The 26649-nt window shown below is 31.1% G+C and overlaps 1 protein-coding gene across 3 annotated transcripts; it reads right to left on the reverse strand.

Moving 5' to 3' along the window:
• Nucleotides 1-229: 229 nt before the first annotated feature.
• On the reverse strand, nt 230-24711 carry CtsB (Cathepsin B). 3 transcript variants are annotated; one of them, XM_088232857.1, is made up of 7 exons: nt 24591-24711; nt 17399-17588; nt 15660-15801; nt 13780-13936; nt 13134-13271; nt 12238-12462; nt 230-1279 (listed from the first exon to the last, which is right to left on the reverse strand). In XM_088232857.1, the coding sequence occupies exons 2-7, from the start codon at nt 17575-17577 to the stop codon at nt 1080-1082; spliced, it is 1041 nt and encodes a 346-aa protein (XP_088088983.1). In that variant the 5' UTR covers nt 17578-17588; nt 24591-24711; the 3' UTR covers nt 230-1079. The 3 variants fall into 3 exon arrangements, with proteins under 3 accessions (XP_088088983.1, XP_088088982.1, XP_088088984.1); XM_088232856.1 differs by having other exon boundaries at nt 17399-17591; XM_088232858.1 differs by lacking the exon at nt 24591-24711 and adding an exon at nt 24485-24555 and having other exon boundaries at nt 17399-17686.
• Between the last annotated feature and the right edge of the window lie 1938 nt (nt 24712-26649).

Raw genomic sequence — 26649 nt, forward strand, 5'->3', positions numbered from 1 at the left:
CCTAGGATCGTGACGAGTTAAGAATGATAGTCGCAAACCTCCGGTAAGATCGTCAACAAGAAAAAGATTTGTTTTATTTAGTCTATAATTTTGCATTTGTGATTTTTCAAATACGTAAATAAATAATAAATACCGGCTTGAGAAGACGTGGAAAAAAACTTTTATCAGTCAAGACTGATTTTTCACTTCAGGAGATTGTAGGTTTATTAATAAAGTAAGAGAAAAAATATAAAGAAAAGTAAAACGTATATTGAATAAAGATACAGTACAATATAATTGATTATTATTTATTACATTTTGAGCAATGGTAAAAAAAATCAAACTGATTTATTTTGACAAAAATATAACAGCTTTTCATGTAGACCAATTTGACGTGAAGATTTGATTCTTGAGCCATTTTTGATATGCCGAAACAGGAATATTTCGAGAAATTTAATCAAATCATGAAAAAGATGTTTTTTTTTTAAAACTACAATGAAAATAAAAAAAACTAGTAACATCAGACAATTTTTATTTGTTTTTGGAAATATAAATGGAAATTTCATGCTAAATGTATTTACTGAAGTAAAATAAAAACAGCCACACGGATTATTAAAAAACTAGCAATTGGCTAAAATAATGGTGATAAAATTTATTCCATTTTTACAGTCGTTCACAACATGCACAACGTCCTTTTCTAGGTTATCGTGTTTGTATCCAATCATCATTGTTTGGTGGAATGCAGGTAAAATCATCCTGGTACCCAGTAATAAAGAAACACAAAAGCGTAGACTGCAATATGACACAGATTTTTAATTAGCAAGCTGCATTGCAACAACTGAGACACAGTACTAATCCTAAATACATTGCGTTACATGTATATCTACACAAATACCATAAACTCTGACGATCGCCATCTGAAATGTCAGAAAAAAATACAAACAGTAGTCGGCATAGTAACCAAGAAACTCATGTGCATACCATAATGGTGAATTGAAAGAGCCAAAGCAGGTTGACTTTTCTGATCCGATTTTCAAAATATCTAGCCTGTGGTCAAATCTTACAAATCAAATTGGATTAAGATAATGTGTAAATGAGTATCAATGATGTTTTGAGTTCTTCTTGACAGCCAGTTTTGGAAGACCCGCATTGATGGAGCTCTCGATTCCACAATGGTCTTCTCCCCTTAGGATCTTAAAGAAGCCATTATCTCCCCAATCGCTGTTCCAAGAATTGGCAGCAAGCCAGTACGGGGTATCGTTCTCAATACCCCAACCAATTATTTTAATAGCGTGACCACCTAGAAGAAAAGAAACAGATTTCAAAATGACAAAACTTTTATTCATTTCAAAAAACTTTAAATTAAATATGTTTTGAGAGCATAAAGAGATTAATATTTCTGTATTTTTTTAGTTCAATATCCTCAGTAATAAGAGAAAGTATTTATTTATTTATTTTATTTTATTTGGGAAGTCAACAGTTCTACATACATATTTTTAGTAAACAAACAGATATAGTGTATAAACTCAGAACTAATAACAGAATTCCACATAGTAGACAAAGTTAGTAAAGAAAATATATTACATATCAAATAAATAAATACAATTTATACATATAAAAATGTTATTTTCATGTACTCAATAATCAAAGATTTTTTAAATATTTATTTTAAGAACATTAAGTTACTGTAAATTGGGCGGGATAAGGACAAAAATGCTTGAAGAGAGGATAAGGAGGGGAAGGGAGATGTACATATTTATTATTATAATGTCTACTAAGTTACATAATACATTTTTAGTGTAAATTTTAAATCTGACAGAGTGATGTTTGTGGAATCTATATTTTTAAATTTTGTATTGTACATTGAAAAAGTCCTACGAAAAAAAGCATTTTTAACATACGATGTTTTACTTATTGGTACATGAAACAGGTGGTACCGTCCACAAATCCTGGCTGGCACATGTATTGTTATTAAACCAAGCAGCTCTGTACAGTCAACCATTCCTGTCATAATTTTGTAAAGCAGTAGTTGGTCCGCACACACTCTGCGGTATTGTAGAGAAATGATTCCATGGAAGGTGGAGGCAATGAGAGTAGATTCATAAGAAATACCGGTTTTGTATTTAAGGTACTTTATAAATTTGTTTTGAATATTTTCTATTCTACTTATATATATGGCATACTGGGGATTCCATATCTGAGAGGCGTATTCCAAATGGCTTCTGACAAATGTATAATATAAGGAAATAAGGGCCTTTGGATTATCAAAGTGTTTACTCATTCGAATTATGAAACCTAACATGCTCAATGCTTTGGAGGTAATTTTATTGATATGCGATTCAAAAAGTAGTTTTGAGTCTAAAACAATCCCAAGACCTTTAATTTCGTGCTTTCTCATTAGAACATTGTATATATCAATATTAATAAAACCACATGTAAATAGTAAAAAACCAAATAACAAAAACACATGTTTAAACGAACATGTGTTTTATATAATTTATATTCAATTTCCATTTTTTTTTGTGTATATTTAATAATAATGATAATAAGCTTAATTTACCACAATATACGAAGTGATGAATACAAATATAAAGCTATACATGGTTATATGGCAAACCTATTGCTACTAGCAACTTCTTACATTCTAGCCAAAAAAAAAAAAAAAATACAATGATCAAAATTAACAATAAAAAAAACACTAACAGTTAAAACATTTTACAAAGTTATGATGTCCCTTGCTTATATTAATTGTATTGAATTAATTTTAATTTATTCAATTGCATATTCCAAGTACTCATTTATTTTATAGAAATATTTATTTATTAGAAACCATTTTAACATTTTTGCAATTATAACATAAAATCTTAAGTCATGCATTTACAAATATTAAAAAAAAATTGGTATTTGTATAAATATCACGTAAGTATACATAATACCTTAAGCAAATGTTAAAAATATTAGAGAATCTTGTACCGGAAAACTCCCTGAGAGACGTGAAAAATTTTATGACCATTGGAAAGTTGGTTCTGTACATTAGAATGTGGAATAGTCTATGTTGACCGGAACACAAAAGCTCATACTCCGCATAATGTTAGGGTTGTCGACAGTACCGCGCAATAAAACAAAGAAATGCGTTGTTAGATTCACATCCCTTCCTGTTTTTTAACTGTTGCAACAAAGCATACCCTGGAGAAAATCAGCAGTTTAAACCGAGAATACTATTCGTACATCCTCATCTTAAGAATTTTCTTCTGAATCATCTCACCATAGAGCTTACCTCATCTCACGTGTTACCCAAATCACCGAGCCACTCTCAAGTCTAGTTCGCACCAACGAGTTGAATGGAAAAATTTGGCAGTACGCATAACAAATCCTAAATCTTAAATAAACTACAAGCTGTTTCAATCTGATCATGAAATATCAGGAAATTCGTGAAAGTAATGCCCATATCTTTAACCTTCGAAGTCCTATTGAATTATGGTCGGCGCGTTTTTCTACCATGCAAGAAGTCTCGAGTATAATTCCCGACATGGTTGGTATGCCATGTTTATGGCAGCTGGAGTTTGTAAAAATGGATCATATTAAAATAAAAATAATAATTTAAAATAAAAATGACTGTTTGTTGCTTGATTCAGATATTGATTTTTTTAATATGTGGTGCAAAGCCAGCAACCTAGAATTAAATATTGAAAAATGTCAAATAATTTCTTTTTATTGAATAAAAAACGTATCTCCTTTGATTATAGAATAGAAAATATTAATTTAGATGTAGTCAAGTCTATTAAGGAACTCGGAGTAACTGTAAACTTACGTTTAATGAACATATTGATACAATGATTAACAAGTCACTAAAACTCATAGGTCTTGTTACCAGAAAATCTAGTGACTTTACTAATATGTTCACGGTTAAAACACTAAATTGCTCACTTGTTCGTCCTCTTTTAGAATATGTCTTCGTGATCTGGTCTCCCTTCTATGTAGGCTGGATCACATCAAATCGGTGCAACATCGTTTGCTAAGAAAAGTAGCATGGATGATTGGCCCTCGAGAGGGGAGACTACACTTACGGAGAAATGGATTTAATGTTAAAAATCTCAAGTCTACAAAAACGTAGAAATAACATTGACTCCATATTTATGTTTAATTTACTGAATGGATTAATACATATACCATTGTTACTGGAACAAGTGGCATTCAATGTTTCGATCCACCGGTTGTGAAATAATAATGTGCTGTTCCTTGATTAACACAGCACAAACTATGGCTTGCATGCACCGATGTCCTGATTGTGTCGTATTGTAAACTTGAGATAAGATCTGGAATTTTTTGGTGTAAGTCTTTATAGATTTAAAAAATCACTAAGATAGACCGGATCGCACCGAATGATGATGATAATACTACCATTCTTTAAGAAAGTTATTAATTAGATACAGGTTTTATCAGTAAAAATGTTCGACCTCTGAATGAAAAAAGTTAATGAAACGCCGCAACGGTATCGATCAATCAATGTTATAACTTTTGTAATGTCTTCATGGTTAATTGATGTGTTTTTGTATACATTTCTTGATAAAACTCCCAAGTTATTGATTTTGATAAAATATCAATAAAATTTCTTGGTTAAGCTTTACTTACTTTGCTTTATTTTGCTTCACCTGAGTAGGTATCTTCGCTACTGGTTAATCGTTTACAACATTTTCTTTTTATAAAAAAAAATCTTTTTTACTAATACCATAATTATCGCACCTAATGGTGAATAGAGCACTGCATTGGCATTCAAATTGCAGCATTTTTAGATCGTTTTTGTTTAATTGTGATCAATTTTACGTTTCAGATGCCAGATCAGAAAATTTAAAATATCTTGCAGTCTAGTTGTCTAGAACCACCTTTAAAACGAATATTTCACGTCCACTCTTCCAGGAATTGAACCATGGACCTCAAGAATAGTAGAATAAAAATAACTATTCCTTTAAAGTAAATATAAACCTTGTACATTGCAAACAAGGTTAAAAAAATATAATTCATTAATAAATAAAAAACTAACAACTTCCGTGTGTGAGACAAACCAATTATGTATTTAATCATATGGAAAATTAAAAAAATGAGATTAAAAGAAACTATATTTCGTCTTCCTAAACTTAATTGCAGTTAGGTGGAAAAAATGTCGTATAACACATTAATATGAAGTCACAAAAAAAAGTTTTAAAAATGTCACGAAAACATGTGAGTTAATATCGCCATCTAGCTCATTCGATGCTAAGCTTGCCTAGCCTTAATCAGATAAAGGCTAATTACGTACAAGTACCCGAAAAACGAGCATTTATTTTTCGGCATGAAAGTTAGTAGTGTTTGAAGTCTACTACATCATAATTTTCAGAGTCCTAAGACTTAGATCGTTTTTAAGTTTTCGAACGAACATTTTCCATGTTATTGATGCAAAACAAAAAAATGTTGAACCATTTGAATTTGTTTTTGGGTAGTATTTGTAGAAAACAATGTGCGTTTGCCACAATACCTATTTCAGAGTTTAACAAAAAATTTGTTTTTTCGTGTTTCTTTCAATGTTTCGTTTTGTATTCTATAACAATCTACTTTTATATATTTAGTCAATCCAATAACTGTAACTCTCCAATAAAAGAGACTAACTTTTGTGCTTGGAGAGTGACTTACACTAATAGAGTTATTAAGTAATTTGAAGTTATGTAATTAAAAATACGCGAAATAAACGGAAAAATAGAAAATATCAATAAAGTAATACTAAATAAAAAAAAAAAATGTTTTCGCTCGGGTTCAAAAAATTTCTTTAAATTTGCTTTGAATTTATTTAGTAATATTTTAGTTTTAATTATTTTTAGTTTATTAAGGAATAATGGGAAATATGTATTAAAAATGCAAACTGCCGTACCGTTAAAGGCTGAGAGTCATTGGATAGACCATGGAAAAGTTATGTGATTATTGATGAAGAATGAAGAATTCAAGAAACCGTTGAAACTAAGATGTCTCATGGCGAGAGCTTATTTACAAAATTTAAAACAATTGAAGACTTTGTTTAAGCACCTCAAATGTCACAAACAAACATTTTTCAGGAGAGTGTTTAAACTGAATACCTGGGTTTCACTAATTTTTTTCTGCCTTTTAATGAAATAAAATCAAAGATATTTATACATTGTACGGAAATTGAAAATATGATAAACATTGTATGTATATTTAAATATTAATGTAAAATTTGACTGTTTTTGGACGTTATTTTGGATCTTTGTGGTTGTTAGTTCAAACGTAACAATTTAAATCAAATCAGTATAAAAGTTTGAAATAAAAATATCGGGTTTTCAAAAAACTTCAATAATAGTTGAACTCTCCATATTTAGATTTGTAAAACTATTTAGTAAACAATGTTACAAACCCCCAAAACATCTCTGAACCGTAATTTATACAAATTGATGTGGACAATTGCTGTTTTCCAATAAATTGATGTGGACATTAACTGTTTTCACAAAAACACCACATTTTTAACAGTGAATTTAAAGTACCTACGATTTTTTCAGAAATATTTGGAAAGATCGATTGTATGGACGCGTAGACAGAGAATAAGAGAATTCAATAATATTATTTCTGAAAATGTTAAACATTTTATGTTTTTAGAAAGAGGTATTCAATTGTATTTCAGAAATGCTCAGGATTATTATAATAATCTGCTGCAATTAAATTAAATATTTTTTTGGAAATTCCAGAAAAACTTTAATCATTATAATGTTTGATTCAGACTAACTAAATTAAGAAAATCTTGAATAAGTTGAAGTGAGTAAGTCCAAAATGCTTGCAGATTGGCTGGATTTTCTCATTGAGGAGTTGTTCATATTTAAATTTGTAAAATTAAAAATAAAAATATGTGTAAAGTGGCCACATAAACCAGCCAATGACAATGACAAGTCATAAGCCGTGTAAATGCCTAGACTCCCATATTTCCATCTCAAAAATGTTTTTCATCTCTGTTGCATCCAATTTATATATTTTTTAATTTAAATTGTACAATGCAATGCTGCAAATATATTAACAGTGATTTCGTGTCAGACTTTAAAATGAGTTTTTCTTCCAATTCTCTTCGAGTGACCTTGATCAGTCTTTCACTGGACTCTTATATGAAGAGTCCAGTAAAGTGGCCATCTAAACCAGCCAATGACAGGTCATAAGCCCTGTAAATGCCTAGACTCCCATATTTCCTTCTCAAAAATGTTTTCCATCTCTGTTGCAACCAATTTATATTTTTTTTAAATTTAAATTTTATAACGCAGTGCTGCAAATATATCAGCAGTGATTTCGTGTCAGACTTTAAAATGAGTTTTTCTTCCAATTCTCTTCGAGAGACCTTGATCAGTCTTTGCAACAAATTTAGACTTTTTAAAATTTAAATTTTACAACGCAATGCAGCAAATATATTAGCAGTGATTTCGTGTCAGACAGCATTTGCGCGTGTCACTTTTATAAAAAAAAAAATGTTTTCAATGTTCAAAATGAATTTTTCTTCCAATTATCTTCGAGTGACCTTGATCAGTCTTTCACTGGACTCTTCATATGTAAAAAAATATAATAATATAGAAATATGTCGTTTTTGAATCAGGTCACAGCTTCATTTTAATAATGAATAAAACATAAAACAAGATCGAAAAATTATGCTAAAACATGATTACAACAAAGCAAATGACCAAAACAAAAAAATTCCATCTCCCAGCCATTAAACACACAAGAACGAACATCGCGTAGTAAAAACATGTGCAAATCAGAATGAAATATTTATCACGAAGCTACGAAGACAACACGAGAGCTGATGTTTGTGTTTGCAGTCTGTAATCAAAACATTTGTATCAGCCGCACCATATTGATTCGTCAGGTTATTGTGAGTGCCGGATGATTCAGTCGAATTAAGGATAAATTATGTGTTTACTTAAATGAATTAATATGATGGTAATAATCTAAAAATATAACAGCAATCGATTGATTACTAACCGCGTGATTCACAAAATAGGTGAATAACAAGTAAATTATTTTGCAAAATAAATCATTCTATTGCTGACCATTTTTCCATTCTCTTATTTTTGTATAAAAGCAGCGAGGAGAAAGGTGTTCATATTTTTATGAACATGTTGCATCAAAGAAGCATAAAACAATATGGAAACTTCACTGGTCCATTAAGTCTAACTGTATATACTAAAGGACTATGCAATAATTGTACTGTATTTTTCCTCAATAAAAGAGAAAAAAAACAAATAAACATACCCTGTTCGCACTACAAGGTGCAGCGAATCCAATTTATCGAAAATTAGAATCAGAATTTAAATATAATACAGTCCAGAAACATGAAGTTTTGCAGTTAACCACCTAAATCATCGATTTATAGTCCTTAAATGTAACACGATTAGAATGACAGCTGTCAGAAAAAGTGACGACTTAACTTTGTAGTAACGTCAAAGGAGTTATTTTTTATATGATTTGGTCTGACACACGTTTTGTATATCTGAATTATGTTTCCAATAATCATGTGTTTATTGTACTATACGACATTTCTTAGGCATCCAGATGTTTACTAACTGAGATGGATATGTTCTCATCATCACCATGGCAGCATCATCTGCATGGCATGTGATGTTAATGACCTAATCTCCCTTAGTAGATTCATTACTTTTTTTATTTATATTTATTCTGCTTGCGTAAGAAAAGGTTTTAGGCGTATATATTGTTGTGATATATTTAGTTATAAAGGTGCTAAACTTGCTTTGTTTCTTTGTTGTTCTCAATATGTGTTATTTTCTAAATGCCAATATTATTTATGTCCCGAATTGAGTTGTTGTAACTCCTGGGAATGTAATTCAACGTATTATACTTGTAAAATACTTCGTGTTTTATAATTTATAAATAAATAAAAAAAAAAAAAAAATAAATAAAAAATAAAATTGGCACACGAAAAATCGTTTGTTTCTGGCGTGTTATTTTTTTTTTATACAATGGTTGATACATAAATCAACATTAATATATAAAATCAGCTTTAAAACTAAAAGAAAACTAAAATAAACCTAATTATTAACGACGTTCTTACAAGGTTACATCATTTTGCAAAACAGTTAGAGATAGGACAAATTAATCAATGTAAATTGATCGAATAAAAAAATAATTCATTTGATGTTGTTCATGAAAAAAGTATAAAGGTCTAATTTTTGTGAATAATTGTGTTAAACACACTGTGATAGGCTTGTTTTTGCGTTTTTTATATCAATTTTCGGAAACGGAGTTTCATGATTGCATGAAATAACTGATATAGTCGATTTGATCAGTGATCAGTAATTTCCCATCACTAATGAAATAAGTTTGAGAGTTGTCATTCTAATCAAGCTATACTTTAAGGACTATTATTACAACAGAGCCGAAAAACATCATAGGGAAGGAAATATAGAAAATCGAGGCATCTACAGGGCTAATGACCTGTAATAATAAACTGACTATTGTCTAATTGTATAGACAAATTCTAGATTGAAAATGTAAGAAAAAAAATAATCTCCATACATGTAAACTGTTTCATCTTGTTTCTCTTCTCTTCAATGTGTATAAATATGTATGTAAATCTCAATAATAAATAATAATAATTAGCTGGTTTAAGTGGCTACTTTACTTACACACTGTCACTTACATTCACCATTCCGCAGATATTTGAAAATCCACATTCATTCAATCTGTTGATGTTTGTGAAGTTAAAAAGTGCGTACAGTGGCGACTTTTTTTTAAAAAAAATTTTTAATATTTTTTATTAGTAACAAATAAAAATAAAATATTACGTGGTGTAGTAGTCAAGACGCTTGACTCACGCACGGAAGGTTCCGGGTTCGATTCCCGGTGAGAACACAAAAAAATAAAATTAGATTTTTCCCAAGCCTAGTTGTTATGTAATGTAATTCACCACTGTAATTGGGCCTCCTGGCCTGTTGTGGTGCAAAAAAAAAAAGAAAAAAAAGAATCTTTTTTACATTAATCTAATTCATATATTAACATTAACGTTTCCCATTACGTAAAAGAAATAAACAGTTCTTGTGAACATAATGGGGAGTGACGTCTTACAATAGATTATTTTATTTTAATCAATAATATTTTTAGAATAACAAAAATAAATTACAAAAATGATATAAACGATGTTTTCAATCAGTGTTACATAAAGAAGAATTGTAGATGTAATTTTTTACTTCTTTCTTAAATATATTGTATTCCTGACTGTACTTTTTATTATCTTTGTTCATTTCATTAAAGAAAAATATTCCTCTGTAAGTATAATGATGTTGTGCAGTAGTTGTTTTTAATTAACTTGAACCAGCCAATGACATTCCATAAGCCTCGTAGATGACTAGACTACAATATTTCCTTCTCTAAAGTGTTCACCATCCCAGCTGTAATATATTTATATATTTTTTTAAATTTATTTATACACGGCATTTCTGCCATTTACATATATGTGGTATAAAGAGTGCTTAATTTTTTTTATTTTTTTTTTAAATCGAGTATGAAATATTAATATACTCGTACTGTACACATTATTAATTACTTGAAATACATATATATTATACAATAACAAAATACATTAATCAATAAAATTATGACTATTCCAACTCAATCTTCTGAAGATGATTTGCTCTTTTTGATAAAAATATGTTGGTCACTTTATTTTTTAAGTTAGGCCGAAATAAACTAAATATTTCAAAATGTAATGCATATTCATTCCCGGTATTCTGTAATCTAACAATAGGTGAGTTATATTGAGCTACCGTTCGAGAATTTTGACAATAAAATATTGTAGACGTTCTGCTTAATCTAGGTGGTACATAGAATGAAATCAATTTCAGTAGATCAGGGGTATCAAATATTGGTTTTATTATTTTATATAAAGTCGTAAGATCAGTCGATGTTCTTCGTTCTTGCAATTTAGTTGATTTAAGAGAGTCTAAAATTTTGTTATAATATGGTTATATTAACAGTTTCCAAGGGGGTTGAATCCAGTTTTTGTTTACAAAAAATTCGGCAAACTCAACATATTGCTGAATTACATTTGAATCGATAAAATTTTTGGACTTGTCAGACAAATGAACATAACGAATGAAAAATCTTAATTGTGTCGTGTATTGTCAAAATTCGAAATAATAAATTGGCAGTTTCTCGTCTGGCTATTTGCCATCTGAATAATGATTAGTTTGAAGAATATACTATGGACATTCCGTCAGATTTGTCACCGATTTGCAAATAATGTTTTGAGTATGTCCAAATGTTTGCAGACTGGCTGAATTTCATGGAAACATTTTTAAGGAGGGAAGAGCCAATGTACAAATAACATTATGTACAAAAACTTAAATAAATAAAAAATAAAAATAAAAATGGAAGTTTAGGCATTTACAGAGTTGATGTCGTTGGCTGGTTTAAGTGGCCACTTTACACGCTGTGTATCGTTCACCATTCCGCCCATATTTGAACATCTATGTTCCTTCAATTCTTCTATCGGTTGACTTCTGTAAAGTAAAAGAGCTAAAACCTTTATCATGCGGGTGAGACTCATCCGGCTGAACCAACTGAACGTAGTTATGCAAAAGGCAGCCAATAAACAATTTGATTTGATCAATGAAAAAATGAGATATATATGTTATTGGGTGCAGTGAGGTCAATTCTATGTTCTGCTAAAATCAGCCAAACCGTTTTAACTAAAGAAAAAAACTGTTATAATCACCTTCTGAAAATAGTGTAGATCACAAAAACAACATTTCTCAATTTGCAGAAAACAGCCACATCACTAGAACAATCTTACGGTACCTTGAAAATTATTAAACTAGTCAAACATATAATTTAATTCTTGTTTGTAATATAAAAAAAAGAATGTATTCATTGTTTATTATTTATCACTCTTGTGTAGATTTGATTATTCACCCGTTTCACAAAGGTGCTATTTATTATCTCAGTTTCACTTTTTTACTACATTCAATTCACCTACTAGGCATCGCCTGAAAGCAATTTTCCAATTTCGATACTTCTCCTTTTACCAGTTAGTTGATTCAGCAATGTTTCGATTATTTCCAAATGCTTGTAGTCTGGCTGGATTTCTTCCCTAGGGAGTTATTCATATTTGAATTTTCTGCACTTAAACCAGCCAACGACTGTTCAAAAGCTATGTAAATGCCGCGACTTTCATATTTATGTCTCAAAAATGTTTCCCTCCGTTGCAACAAATTAAAGTCTTACCTAGTTCCTCTCCAGACACGTGCTGGTAAACTCCGGATTTGTACGCCAACAAGTCTTCGTAGACTGTAAAAGCTCCTTCGACGGGACCATTTTTGAAGATTTCCTGCCGGATGTCACCTTCCACTCCGTTCACCGAGTACGCTTGAGCGCCATAGTGCTTGTCTTGTTCATAGGGCACTTTGTAACTTGTCTCACACTTTTCTAAACATCTCGGCGTTTCTCCATCTAAAAGTAGAGTGACTTTTTTTAACAAAAAAAAATCTATTTATTCACATGATTTTTTTTTCCAAGTACATGGGTTTCATTCTTATTCTTGTTCTTGGTTATGGGGGTCAGTGCTATGCGAGCTCCTGACGTCACTGCGACCTGTGTATGACGGGTCCCCGTGAATAGGTCTCGCCCTCCACGCCCAGGGCTGGTATTTTGAACGGAATTGCGCGCAGAGATTGCTCTGTTACGTTTTATACGCGCGCTTTTCCCTTCAGAATATCACATATTCTAATATTCCAAACGCTCTCGTAGAAAAAACTTTAAATACAAAAAACGCAAGATATATGTGTTTTTTACGACTGCAAGAAGAGCGGTTCAGAATAGCACCGCAGGGTGATATTCTGAATCTTCTCTACCCCCTAAAGAGTTGTTAATTTACGGATATTATTTTTTGCATACGTTTACACTTTGCTTCATATCTAGCCAAGTTGATGATTAAACGCCCAATGCATATGAACACGTGAAATCAAACAAGATGATTTTTGTTAAGAACCTTATTGTGATCTTAAGCGTAACTCGATGCATTACTTTAAAAATTGACTCCATTACAGTCAATTTCAAACTAAATATAATAAGTCGCAGTATAACATAAGTCGAATTTAGACCATAAACATAAGTAGGCTTACTTTCTCCATCACATTTGGGTCTGGTGCCATTGACGTGGTGTTCACATGGAGGTATTTCGTACGGTTGGCATCCTTGGTTCGATCCATAACTACCTCCTGAAACTAACCCTGAATTCACCCAATATTCCCAGGCCGCTCCTAAAATAGAGAATGAGCAATAATAAAAATGATACTTTACTGATACTGATACGATACTTGACTGATTTTGAGGTAACAAAGGTCTTGAGAATCTCTGTTTTCGAAAAAGCTTCTGATTTCCATTCTCTTTTTATTCTTCGCGAGAGGAACCAAAATTGAATACCTTTACAGCGTTTTCTATAGATAATGATGATGCTTTTTGGGTTGTTTGCACTTATTGTAAAGATTAAGGACAGCGCCGGGGCTTTTCTGTGCAATTTGATGCATTAGTGTGAGACTGGGGTACCTATCCTCTTTCAAAACTATACGACGATTCACAAATGGAGGGTAGTACTTTGATCCAATAACAGCGTTGAATATCAATTAGTATCATTTATATGGATGGATTTGCCCAGAAAAAAAGTGACAAACATAACAAAGCAACACTGTTTATAATTATAATTGTTCAAATTCGAAAACGATCCCTAGTATACTGAATGTTGATAGGCATGTTTAGGCGTGTAAATACCTGGATATCCACCATTGCAGCCAGCACCACAAGAATCACAACAGGCCAACAGATTGTCAGAAGATATCCTCACGTGATCACCTCCCTTAGAGTGGATACAAACTCTGTCTGACATTGCTTCGGTGGCTCCAAATGCCCAGCACGAGCCGCAAGATCCCTAAAAAGTGGAGCTCCATATAAGTAATAAATGTCAATTTCAGAGATCTCGCTTTAAAGTGACATAACTGCGCATCCATCTATCATAAGGTTGCCATATTTCGCTAGGGTCTTGTCGGGACGTTCTAAAATGAGGATATGTTTTCACAAAAAATGCAATTTTATAATGGTTTTTCAGAAATGTAATCGAATTTTTTTTCTTACATTTCATGTGGTGCTTTTTGAGAAGAAGCACCGCTGATCATGTTTTTTCTATGAATTAAAATGGACATATTACTCGTACTACGATTCTGCAGTCCCTCGCAGCAGACGACATTTTTATCAGCCTCTTTCACTGGGCCAACATCAATGATTACTTTTTCCACTATGGTTTCATGAGCAGGGATGGAAATGAAATACTCGCTCAATTTCAAAAACTGTCAAAAAAAAACATTTCTCTTTTACAGAAGCTATCGACTTCCACTCTATCGAGGCAAGTTCAGCTTCCGTGAAATTCTTTAGAGACATAAATTGTTGAAAGCATTTGCCACCTTGCGGCCATGGAAGATTTTTGTTATTTAATAGTGTTGCAGTGTGTAAGTTTAAATCGGAATATTACAGGTTTTATCGGGACGTCGGGATAGAAGGATCAATAACGATGACAATCCTGATATATCGGGACGGATGGCAACTCTCATCTATCAGGATGGATCACAGATGATTTAATAAAGATGTTTTACAAAGGTATAGCTGAAATAACTAAATAGCGCAATATTCATAGGATTGTTATAGGGACAAATATTTAAATAAAGGAGAATGAGGAAGTATAAACATCATCAGGGTTTTGATCTGTCGATCCCGCATTACTTACTAAAAAAATCTGCAGATCGCGTATTCAAACTCTACATTGAAACAAAATGTTTTGGAACATATTCTACTATTGTAAAATACAATAGGAATGTTAAAAGCAGAGTATAATGCTGTACCAAAATCCACCTGGTCAGAATCACGCAAAGGAACAACTGAACAGGTATTCGTAAAGGTTTAATTTCTGGTACTTCTCGATGTAGGTTCTGCACTGTAGATTTAAAAAAAAAAGGAATAATCCGCTAAGCTTCTGTTTTAGGGGATTGTCAGCGGGTGGGAAAGAAAGGATATTGTATACGGAATCAAACCCGCAATGCCTGTTTCACAGTTGGCCAACTAACCAACTGAGCCACGACGCCCGCACGGCTATGAAACACCTAAACACATTTTATGTGAATGTGATGCTTTATGTCACAAAAAAAGTCGCATATCCCTGAGACCACTGTTTTGACCTTAAGATGCAATAAGGGCGAGAATTAATTTACGCGGGACCGTCACAGTACATCTACCGAGGTCACAGTGACGTCAGAAGCATATACTCGAACTGCATTAACCTTAATTTTCAAGAAGAAAAAATAATACAACAATCCAAGTTTGTTCCAAAGTTGTAACATGTGTTGTCCACAAATAGCTTACATGCTTCTTTGTCAGCTGCCAAAGCTGTGTGTTTTTATGGGTCTAGTCCGCGTCTTTTATTTCATGCAGAAATTTCCAACAAATTATGAGCGATGGATTTACAGGACTATTGATCCAAATGCCCAGTAGGCAAGCGCGGTTAAGACTTTCGGGAAGCGCACGCATTACGTAACCCAGTCAACCAAAAATACATAAACCTCTATTGTTTCATCTGATTATCAAAAACGGAGTAAAAAACTTACCTGATCTCTAACTTCTCTGATAGTTGGACAGTTGGGCCAAGCATCACGACTGTCAAAGTTTACTGGGAGGTCTATAGCATTGACGAAAGAAGAAAAAACCTTCGGTTTAAGTTTTTTACCACCGGGCAAGACTCCCATTAATCTACATAATACATAAAAAGAATAAGGATATAAAAATAACGTACCACAAAAAACAATTTTACAAATACATTAATAATAATATTGATAATATTGTACCTAAAATAATATTTTAAAAGAAAGGTTTAAATTTCATATTGTATTTGCTTTGTCTCTATGAATTTCGAAGAAATATGTATTAATTTCTATAAATGAAAGAATCCGAGAAACTCTTTTATTATATAAAAAGGGTCTATTTGTTCAGTCGGGGCACTTGTTAAGCATTTATAAACATACATACACACATGTTTACATATATATTCAAATATACATATTTATATTATATTTTATAAATACATCATATCATTGCCACGCGAAGAATGAATGTCCTCTAATTCAGCAACACATCTATACAGATATCTTATACAAGAGAGAGCACAAAGATAGAAGTCATAACAAGGAAAACAGAGGCGCTGTTCTGCGGCGGGTGTCGTCTAAAATAGATTCAGTCTTCATTCGGTTGATGACAGTGATGGGGTGCGCACGCGCGTAACATGAGCGGCGTATTTATGATTTTAAATTTATTTTGCTATGACAGGGCTAAACTTTATGTTTATTTACATTAATTATGGAAAATAAATTATTAAACAGTATGTCTTCATGTTTTTTTTTCAAATGTCTAAACTTTAGAATATTCCGTCTTTTACTAGTGGTAACACGATGTTACATCACCGCGCGCAAAGAGATTACTTACCACAGTCTTTTAAGAGTTAAAAATGAAAAAAATTAACATGATTTTTTCCCATTTATATATTTATTATTTTACGTTTCACATAAAACTTTTTTTTAAAATATTTATTTACCTCACTGGGCACAATCCGTGTCGAGGCATTCATTTACATGATTTAATATATTTCGGAAAAAACTTAAAACCCACTTTTTCTCTAAATCATTTAAATAAATCCGTAGTATGTGACAACCAAATAAATTATTTTAATTAAATTACAAATTTAAAAGAATCACTATGTAAAGCGCCCTTGAGGTATTTTGTTACGAAAATGGCGCTATATGAGTTATCCATAATAATAGTAATTAGTTATACTTATAGTGTCTAAAAAATACATATAAAATATTATACATTCACATTTGAATCCACACAGATATATATACATATATAATAGTAAGAGAGAGAAAAAAAAAGAAAGAAAAAGAAAACAACATTATATTATTAGTACAGCTCACACATTTAACTACTGTGCAGACATTAGGTCAGCTCCCAGTGGCCCAACATCCGCACAAACGCCAAATATACGAGTATATGACATATATTCATAAAGACACTGTGTGGATACAAATACAAAACACGAAAAGCAAAAAGAATTATATATTAACAAGTTTACATTGTGTTGTATACGTAAAAAAATCGGATATTTCCTAGTTCTCCAAAGATATTTTTTGGGTTAGTGACTTTTGCCTAAACGGCGACGATATAATATATTTTTATCATAATTTTCTGTCAGGCACCCATAAACAAAGACCATTAAAGATTTAAATCCACCATTATTATAAAAAGGCTGTATCATATTTAGTATGCAATTAAGGATATTACTAATCATATTTACCTTCTGATGTATCTGTAATCCATGTCCTGGCGAAAGTTCCTTCCGGCAGTCCACGTGTTTTGTTTGGCATTTATCCTATCTATAAAATCGTCCGACAGGGGATGTACGAACGTCGCAGACAGGGCGAGCGGAAGAACCAACACCATTAAGCCAAAAATCCTCCCTAACGACGAATCCATCGTAAAAGGTGCTACTAAAACAACACAGGCTTATTTTAACACCCCGAAGCGTGAGTTTGAACGACAACGAAGCATACCGAACGTGTGATGAAAGGTTATTTTTTATGTGCTGTAAACAAGCGAGTGCCTTTTGTAAACGTTTGATAAAAAGGGTGATGCTTAATTGCGTTAACCTTTGCTCACCTGAGCGCATAACAGTCGAGCCTTCAAAACGGTGAAAAAATTCGTTCTGTGTATCACATACAAAGAAATCGATAGAAAAAAATAATACTAAAGGAAATTGGATATAAAAAATGTTTGTTTGTCAAGGTAAAAATTAGAGCATTTAATTAATTAATTATTTAAGAAATTCAAACCCCTGTTTAAATCCCAATGGAGAATATGTTGAATAAGAGGATATGGAAGTGTAGGTATTTACAGGGCTTATGACCTGCCATTGGCTGGTTTAAGGGGTCGCTTTACACACTGTGTAACATTTACCATTTTTTCCTATGTTTGAATATCCATATTTTTCTATTTATTGATTTTAGTGAAGTTAAAGAGCTGAAACCTTTATTGTTTTGAAGATATTCATCTGATTTAATTATTTCACATGCTAGGCAACGCCTGAAAACAATTTTCCAATTTTTAAACTTCTTCGACGAGTTGGTTCCATCCAGTCTTTTGTCTACAAACATTTGAACAAACTCAAATATTGTAAGTTATAATTTATTTATTTATTTTCAAATACAGAAATCGAGCTACGTTTGGTTGTATATATTTCAGCTCTTTAGATGAAAACCTGTGTTGAGCTGAAGTGTTTTACAAAATTGAAATGTGATACAATATTTAATTAGTAAAAATTATGCTTCGCAAAAAATAACTTTTGATCCAATCAATGAGAAACTTCAGCCCTGCGGGAAATTGGATCCAATTTTTGTTTTTTTGCGCGCGGTGAAAGTTGAAGCATTAAATTGTACGGCAAAGTTTCCTGAAAGTTTACGAAAACGATACTAAAAAACATTTTAATGAAAATAGACTTCTTTTAACGATATGACTGGTTCATATGAATCAACCAATGATAAGAGAGTTATAGAAGATTTTCGGTTTTCTTGCCGTGAATGAACCAATGAGCAAAAATGATTAAGAATAAGCGGAAGAGAGCCTGTGACGTCACACGTGGAGTTATTTCAGAAAAACGAAACTTTAAAAAATCGAAGCGTTGATAAAACGATATATAAACATTGAAAAATTTTTTTTTTGATTTGGTTCAACAGTCTTTTTCTAAAATTTAAAAAAAAAAACAAAACCACTGAACTTTCTTATTATTTCAGGAAGGTAAACGTTTGAAGCAATAAGTAATCTATTGCCTAGTGTCTAAAAATGTTTTTTATTGCGCCAACATTTATTTTCTAGAAAAATCCATAGGTCTTGCCAAAGAATGAATAGTGTACTAGAAATTCCTTCTTTTAGAACAAATATATTAACATCTAGACTTGCGTAAAGACCCCATACTTAAAATGCACAGCATGTATACAGAGTGACTGGAACTGAACCCGCCATAGCAAATTCGTATTTAGAGGAGGTCATTTGCTAATTATTGGACCTTAATTTCCTTGGCTAAAGTTTTATCGTTCGGGAGATATGTCAATTTTTATACTTTATTGAGATTTTTCCAAAATTTGACCTTAAAGCATTTAAAACTTTATTTTTTTAATATTAATTTACGAAATTAAAATTATGTGAATTAAAATTTAATATATTATTTATTATTATGTAATTGTTCAGTTCTGTTCTATAAGTTGTTTACATGTGACCCGCTTGTTAATTATTGTCAACTCTTTCGTTAATTTGCGTCAATTTTGTAACCTTCCAACAATAACTTTATAAATTGAGTTTTTCTACTGACATTTCTTAGTGGAACTGCATTTTAATTATAATAATAAAAATACTTTATAGTTTTATTCCACTTTTATTTATATATTTTTTTACCAGTGACCGGGTTTCGTCGTGACCGACACCAGTCTGACGATGTCTGCCACGACGAAACCCGGTCACTGGTAAAAAATTTATAATTTTTTTAAAAATAAAAGTGGGATAAAACTATAAAGTATTTTTATTATTATAAAAAATAACTTTGATAAATTAAGACATGTTTCACTCAAATTTGGGTGCTTTGCCGAGAAAAGAAAAAAAAGCTGTTAAAACCGTTTCAAAGATTTGTAAATTACTGTAAAAATTATGCAAAAAAATAAATAGCCTATTACTAAGTGTCCTTGACACGGTGAGGACGCATTATTTTTACTGTGTAATAATTGCATACAATGAAAAAAATTCATAAATAAACAATAATAACTGGATGAAAAATTTAGTTCTCCGAAACGAAAGCCATTTACGGGAGAAGTGTACAAGTTTGAATTTTGACTAAAATAAGAGACCAGATCAACGGACCTGGGCTTGGATGGGGAGATTCAGCAAAATGTAAACTCTCCTAGACCCGTCACAATAGATCTTCACATGTCGCAGTGACGTCAGGGGCTTAAATAGCACTGACCTTCACCCCTAAGAATAAGAATAAGACAAGAGACCATTGCATGAGACTGCTGCGAGACATCACACAGATTTATATATTACTAAGCGTGTTGTACAAATGTTTAATCAAATTTATGATTACGTAATAATTAATTACTTTTATTATATATGTAAATAAAATCAATATATTGCTGCTCTTACTATAATGTGTCATTAATTTTGAAGATGTTTTTTAAATTGACCTAAATTTATTGTCTTACATTTCACTTAAAGATTCTTCTCATCGTTTCTTTGAATCCTTTAAAATAAATATGTGTATATTTATGTTTTTCCTTTTTCTTAAAAAATGTTATTACTATTTTATTTTATTTTTACATCTGAGCATGTTTATCATTCTTTATTTCAATTCTTAATTTTTAATTACTGTTACAAATTTTCTTCATATTTAATATTATTTCCATTTGTAAATACTCACTTCAAACTACAAACTTTAAAATATATTTTTTTCACTTAAATTTTAATTTTTAAACAACATTCATTTATGTTTTTCTTTTTCTTTCTCTTTTTTATACTTTCATAATTAACCTTACATATAATTGCTTTATAATATGAAAACTTCACTGGTCCATTAGAATTAAGTCTAATTGTGTAAAATATTAAACTTTGTAACTGTACTGTATGTTTCATGAATAAAAGAAAATTAAAAAAAAATAAAAAAATAAAAAAAATATTTTTAGTATTTCTTAATAATATGCACGCTATTACTTTCCATTATGTTGTATCCCAACTCACCACAGGGCTCATGGCTTCATAGAGTTACGTACACGTTTTTGTAATATGTATCCTTTTATAAATAAATAAATAAATAAATAATGGTAAGTGGAATCTGTACTTAAAAACGCCTTTGTCAAATTTAATTATGAATTAACGCCACTTTGTGGCACTGATCTGAAAAAAACTAATAAAAATATGTGAAGGAAAATTAAATCTCATTATAAACAAGATTTTTACTTATAGATAGATGAACATACCCGTATTTACTTCTATCTATAAATAATGATTGGGTTCAGAGTTCATAATAGGTCACTGTACAGCACATAATAAAATCATTTACTCAGTTATCATTGTTGATTAATCGTGTCAATAAAATGTTATTATTACATCGTATTCAATTCGAGTGTCAGAGAAAATGGCATATTTCAAGTAGAAAAAAACAATCACAACTTGTGGTCTCACATATTTACTGAGCCAGCAAGCTATTTGTGATTCTCAAATATAAGATTTTCTCTTGTTAAAAAATAAATCAGGTCGGCAAAGCATAAAACGGTAATGTTCTGTAAAAAATGTAATTCACCATATATGACATTAAGGTTTAGCAGAGCTGTATAGTCAGCGTTCAGTAATTTTTTAAAGGTGGTTTAACACGGATTATCTTACCTTCCAGTTATAATTATTACAACTACTGATAATCCAGACACGCTGCATTTTATTTAACAATGCAGTGCCTTATGTACTATCGTGTGCGGATAAAAGTTTGATTAATGATGCTGCTTTAGCCATCGAGTCGTAAACATTAATCAAAGTTAAAAATATGGAATATTTATTTTTTTTTTTTAATATTTTCTGCAATAACTTTGTGTATCATTTTAAATTAAATTTGGAGAAATAAAACTTATACTTTGTTTTTTGATACACTCACTTGATTTTTACCACTGATTTGTTCACGGTTTCTTTTATGTATGTTTAGTAATAATAAATACCCTGAAGAAGGTAACAATTGGTTACCGAAACTAGTAAGTATAAGTTTTATTTCTCTAAATTTAATTTAAAATATGGAAGTCTAGACATTTAAAAAACTTTTGGATAAAATGGTGAATGTTACAGCGCGTAATGTGGCCACTGTAATGACTGGTCAATGACTGGTCATAAGCCCTGAAAATGCTGAGGTTTTCATACATTCTTCTCTTAAATGTTCTGTATCTCAGTTATAATCAATCTTAATGTCCCCTTTCGCGTGACACGAAATAAGTATTTATTCCATCTGCCAGTCTGTAGCACTAACTATGCACAACACTCTTTCCTCTATCGTTCTTGCTCTAACTATAATGCTTTTTAGACTTATAATTAGAAATCAAACACTGATTTGAGTCTACTGACCACTTTATTTTATTTTTACAAATATAAAAATATAAAATTTGAAAATGCCCTAATAAGGCGAAACAATTATCACGAAGTATTTATTTTTATGTTTATATTTGTAAAAATAAAATAAAGTGTTCAGTAGACTCAAATCAGTGTTTGTTTTCTAATTATAAGTTTAAGTATGGAGTTCTACAAAATAAACACCAAATAATCAACATAATGCTTTTTTTTCATATATTGATATTTATTTATTTATTTATTAACGGACATTGTCCATGTATACAATTTATAAGGTTTAAATATTACAATAAAAGAGTAGTTTAAAACATTTAAAGAAAAAAGAAAGAAGCATTGACAAACATAAGGGACATCGAGACAAGATCTGGACTATTTATTTAGTGCTCGTTTAAATCGTTGTAAACTTAAACCAAAAAAGTCCAGATCCTGTCTTGAGTTAACAATACGACAAAGGCGGGTCATTGGAGAATTTAGGCCATAGTTTGTTCTATGCTGATCGATGAACAGTACTTCATTGTTTCTCAATCTACGAGTCGGAATATTGAATTTTACTTGTCCCAGTAATGATGGAACATCGATTATACCATTTAGTATGCCGAACATATATATGGAGTCAATATTAGTTCTACGTTTTTGTAGACTAGAAATATTTAACATTGACTCTATTTCGGCATAAGAATAATTATCTCTCTCTAGTCCAAGCATCCACGCTATTTTTCGAAGCAAGCGATGTTGGACTGATTCAATGTGATTTATGCGATTGACATAGAATGGAGACCAGACCACTGAGGCATATTCAAGAAGAGGGCGAACAGTTGAGCAATAAAGAGTTTTGATTGTACGGACATTAGTAAAATCAGAGGATATTCTGTTAATGAAGCCAAGTAATTTCAGTGATTTATTTACTGTATTATCTATATGCTCGTTGTATGTCAGTTTATAGTCCAAAACAACTCCTAAATCTCTGATGGACTTGACTACATCAATTTTGGAGTTTTCTAATAGGTACTCGAAGGAAATTGGTTGTTTTGTTCTATGAAATGACATTATTTTGCATTTTTTAATATTTAGTTCTAATTTATTGACATATTTTACATGCCCCTTAATTTATTTAAAAATAAATTAAGACTTATTATTTCTGGCTGCGATACGATCCCACTTACTATTTAATGATGCTCACACTTACACACACCTGCACACTTACTCCCACACTAATACACATAAACACACCCTTTTGTTGTAACATAATTTAATAATATGTATGATTCTAATTTAGAAACTTCGCCGGTCTGTCTTTAAACTGTATTTTTTTAAATGTTATTTTATCATTGTCGACTGTTTGTTTCTTTAAAATAAATAATATTTATTTATACTTATTAAGCTTTTACAAATAATATTATGTTGTACATATATTTTACAAATATCTAAATAAAAGTATTTAAAAATTATTTTTTTTTCATTAATTAGACTATTTTCATGCAAAATATTCGACGAGTTCAGTGGTGCAATGGGTAAGACGCTTTCCTCACTTAAGGAGATTACAGGTTCGATTAATTATTGGAAGACAAAAGTTTTTAAAAAGCCAAGGTATTGCGTTTTGAGATAAATTTAATGAAAAAATAACCGAAGCGGATTTTTCGTATTGAGAAACGAAAATATTTTTTGTCATCATTGCAGGGAAATTATCCCGGAACCAAAAGCTGAAATATCTGCTGTACCACGATGCAACAAACCAAAAAACCGAATCGAATAAACATCATTATTATCGTGGTTTTTGTTTTACACCTTGTGATGCATAGGGCACTGCATTGAGAAACTAAATTCAGCGTATATTGATCATCCATCACATGAAGGTACGATGATTATTCTTACGATTTAGATATCAGTCCAGAAACAAAGAAACATCCCCACGTAAAACCACCTTTTAAATCAATATTACAAGTCCACCTTTCCAGGAATTGATTCCGTAACCTCAAATATGGCAGGCAAATACGCCAACCACTACACTACGAGGTGAAGTTATCTCCACACGATTTCCTTATTCAGGATTTTAACCTAAGAGTAGCCATCGAGTCGCAAGCTATTGTTCATTATTCTAGTTATATTTTACTCACAGAACTGTATTCCTAATTTGCCCGGATACAGAATTAAATAAACGTATCTACATGTCTACTTTAAAATAGATTTAAAACAGTATTTCTAACGAAGCATTTAAAAAACCGGTATAGGCACTCACATGAATACTAACACAAAAAAAAACAATGATTAAATCACAAATAAAAACTAGTTCTCAAACGGAAATACAATAATAATATTAAAAATCAATCGATTGGTTGACTTACTGTTGATCAATGGATTAAAATGGACAATAATTAGCCAATTTATATGCAACAATTTCTAACAACATTAAATATGCAACGACCTCCTGAACACATCTGACCTGGCGAGAGACCAAACCAAACTGAAGTGTGCTGTGGATTGACGAATGACAATATACTTACGAATTTGAATTTGAATCATGTTCCATGCAACAAAGAATAGATAATATAATATTAAATAGGCACCTAATTGATAAACGCGTTCTTGGTTATTTCAAGTGACTACTCACTGGTGATGGGAATTATTGCTATTTTTTTCTTCTTAACTCATGTGTGGCTATGCGGTAACGGATGTCTACCTCGGGTAAAAAACATTTAATAACTCTCTTATTTTTTTAAATAACCAACTCATATTTTTTGTAATCCTTATATGGACTTTTTTACACCAAAATAAGGAAACATTTTTATAAAAAATGCACGGGCTTTTTCTATAAAAAACAATTTCTTCATTTTGTAAAATAAATTAAAACAAACGAAAGAGATGCCAGTATTATAAGTGGTTTATTAAATTTTATAAGAAAGAGCACGAGAATATAGCATATCAGAAGACGGACAAGGACACTATTCGTTAGGGGCGGAGCTTGAATGACCGAGAAAACAATACCGAAAGAGCACGATACAGAATTATACCACTTGTGGGACAGAGAACACATCAGTCGCGTGAAGTTTTTTGTAGTATACTAAGCTGACGCTGTATTTAACACACCGTGTTCCCGAAATGTTTCTACAATTTATTCACAATTTATCTGATTTAAATTATTTTTTGACAATTCTTGATGGAATTTCATTGTAATGATGTAATATTTACATACATTTACATATAAGTTATTAATCAAAAATACTTGGTACACTTCCACTCATTTCCACACTTAAGATAATATTTTGATTTCTATAAATCATCTTTACATTGTATAATATTCGCCAGTCTGAAGATGTCCATAATGGGATGAAAGCGCTAATTGGTCAAACAAATAAGTGGAAGTGTACCCAAGGAAGTGTGCAAAGTTATTTCATTTAAAGTGTTCAAAAAATTTGTTCGTAACTAGTTTTAAAAAACGTGTTCACGTTGTCATTTTTGTGTATGTTTAATTATGATTTGATTATATCACATATTACGTACTATTATTTTATTTCTTACAAGTTTTTTTTGCTATTTTTTTAGGATTTATTTCAATATTATTCTAAGAATATGTTTTAACAGCGTTTTTATTTATTCTAATAAAATCTAGTATTTATTTGCAATAAAAATTTGATATTCTTTTTTGCATTCAAATAAGAGTTGTATTAGCATAGCATACTTTCTAGTCTCCCGGTTGATCTATTTCCGCTAAATTCTGTCGTAAGTGTAATTCGGAATTCAGTCGACAACCAGACGCGGGCGGCAGCGCTTGCTAGCGGGATTTTAAAAGGAATGAACACAATTTCTAACTTTATTTTGCATAAATATGCTTTAATTTTATATTTTTTATGTAACATCTTTGAATAAAGATCATTTTTAACACATACCATTGTAAATAATTTGGTATTTTAGCTTACATTTCAAAATATCTCGACTTATGCTTGTGGTCACATTGTGTTACACCACCGGCTGCAAAGGGATTATTCAGCACAGTCTTTTAAGAGTTAATAAATATTATTCACATGCTAACCGAAAACGCATTATATATTTAATGCTATTGCTAAAAGGTTGAGTAATATATTTCGAAATATTATACACATTAAAAATAATATGATATGAATTGTTATCTCTCATCAACTTCAGGGTGCCTGGAATAATGACTAGACAGGTGCCACCGTTTTGTAGCAACAATTCACGTACAGTGTATACTTGTAATACCGTATTAAACAGATTTTATGAACTCGGCAATAGTTATTCCCACGTATTTGATATATAAGTGTAGGATATTGTTCCTATAGAACAAACCTTTTAAACTTTTTCAAATATGATGAATGGTAATTATATTTATTTATTTATGCATTCCATAATATATGCAATTTTTTGTTCACTTTGCCCAGCTGTATG

This window comes from Micrasema longulum, unplaced genomic scaffold (genome assembly GCF_059751315.1).
Source record: "Micrasema longulum isolate JH-2025_06_02 unplaced genomic scaffold, ASM5975131v1 h1tg001030l, whole genome shotgun sequence".
NCBI lineage: Eukaryota > Metazoa > Arthropoda > Insecta > Trichoptera > Brachycentridae > Micrasema > Micrasema longulum.

Coding starts and splice junctions, on each gene's coding strand:
- CtsB (XM_088232857.1), bottom strand. CDS start 17,577: ATGGATTCGTCGTTAGGGAGGATTTTTGGCTTAATGGTGTTGGTTCTT. Junction 13,272..13,779: donor CTGCAATGGTGGATATCCAG/GTATTTACACGC, acceptor TCTCTATTTTAG/GAGCGGCCTGGGAATATTGG. Junction 1,280..12,237: donor CGTGTCTGGAGAGGAACTAG/GTAAGACTTTAA, acceptor CTTTTCTTCTAG/GTGGTCACGCTATTAAAATA.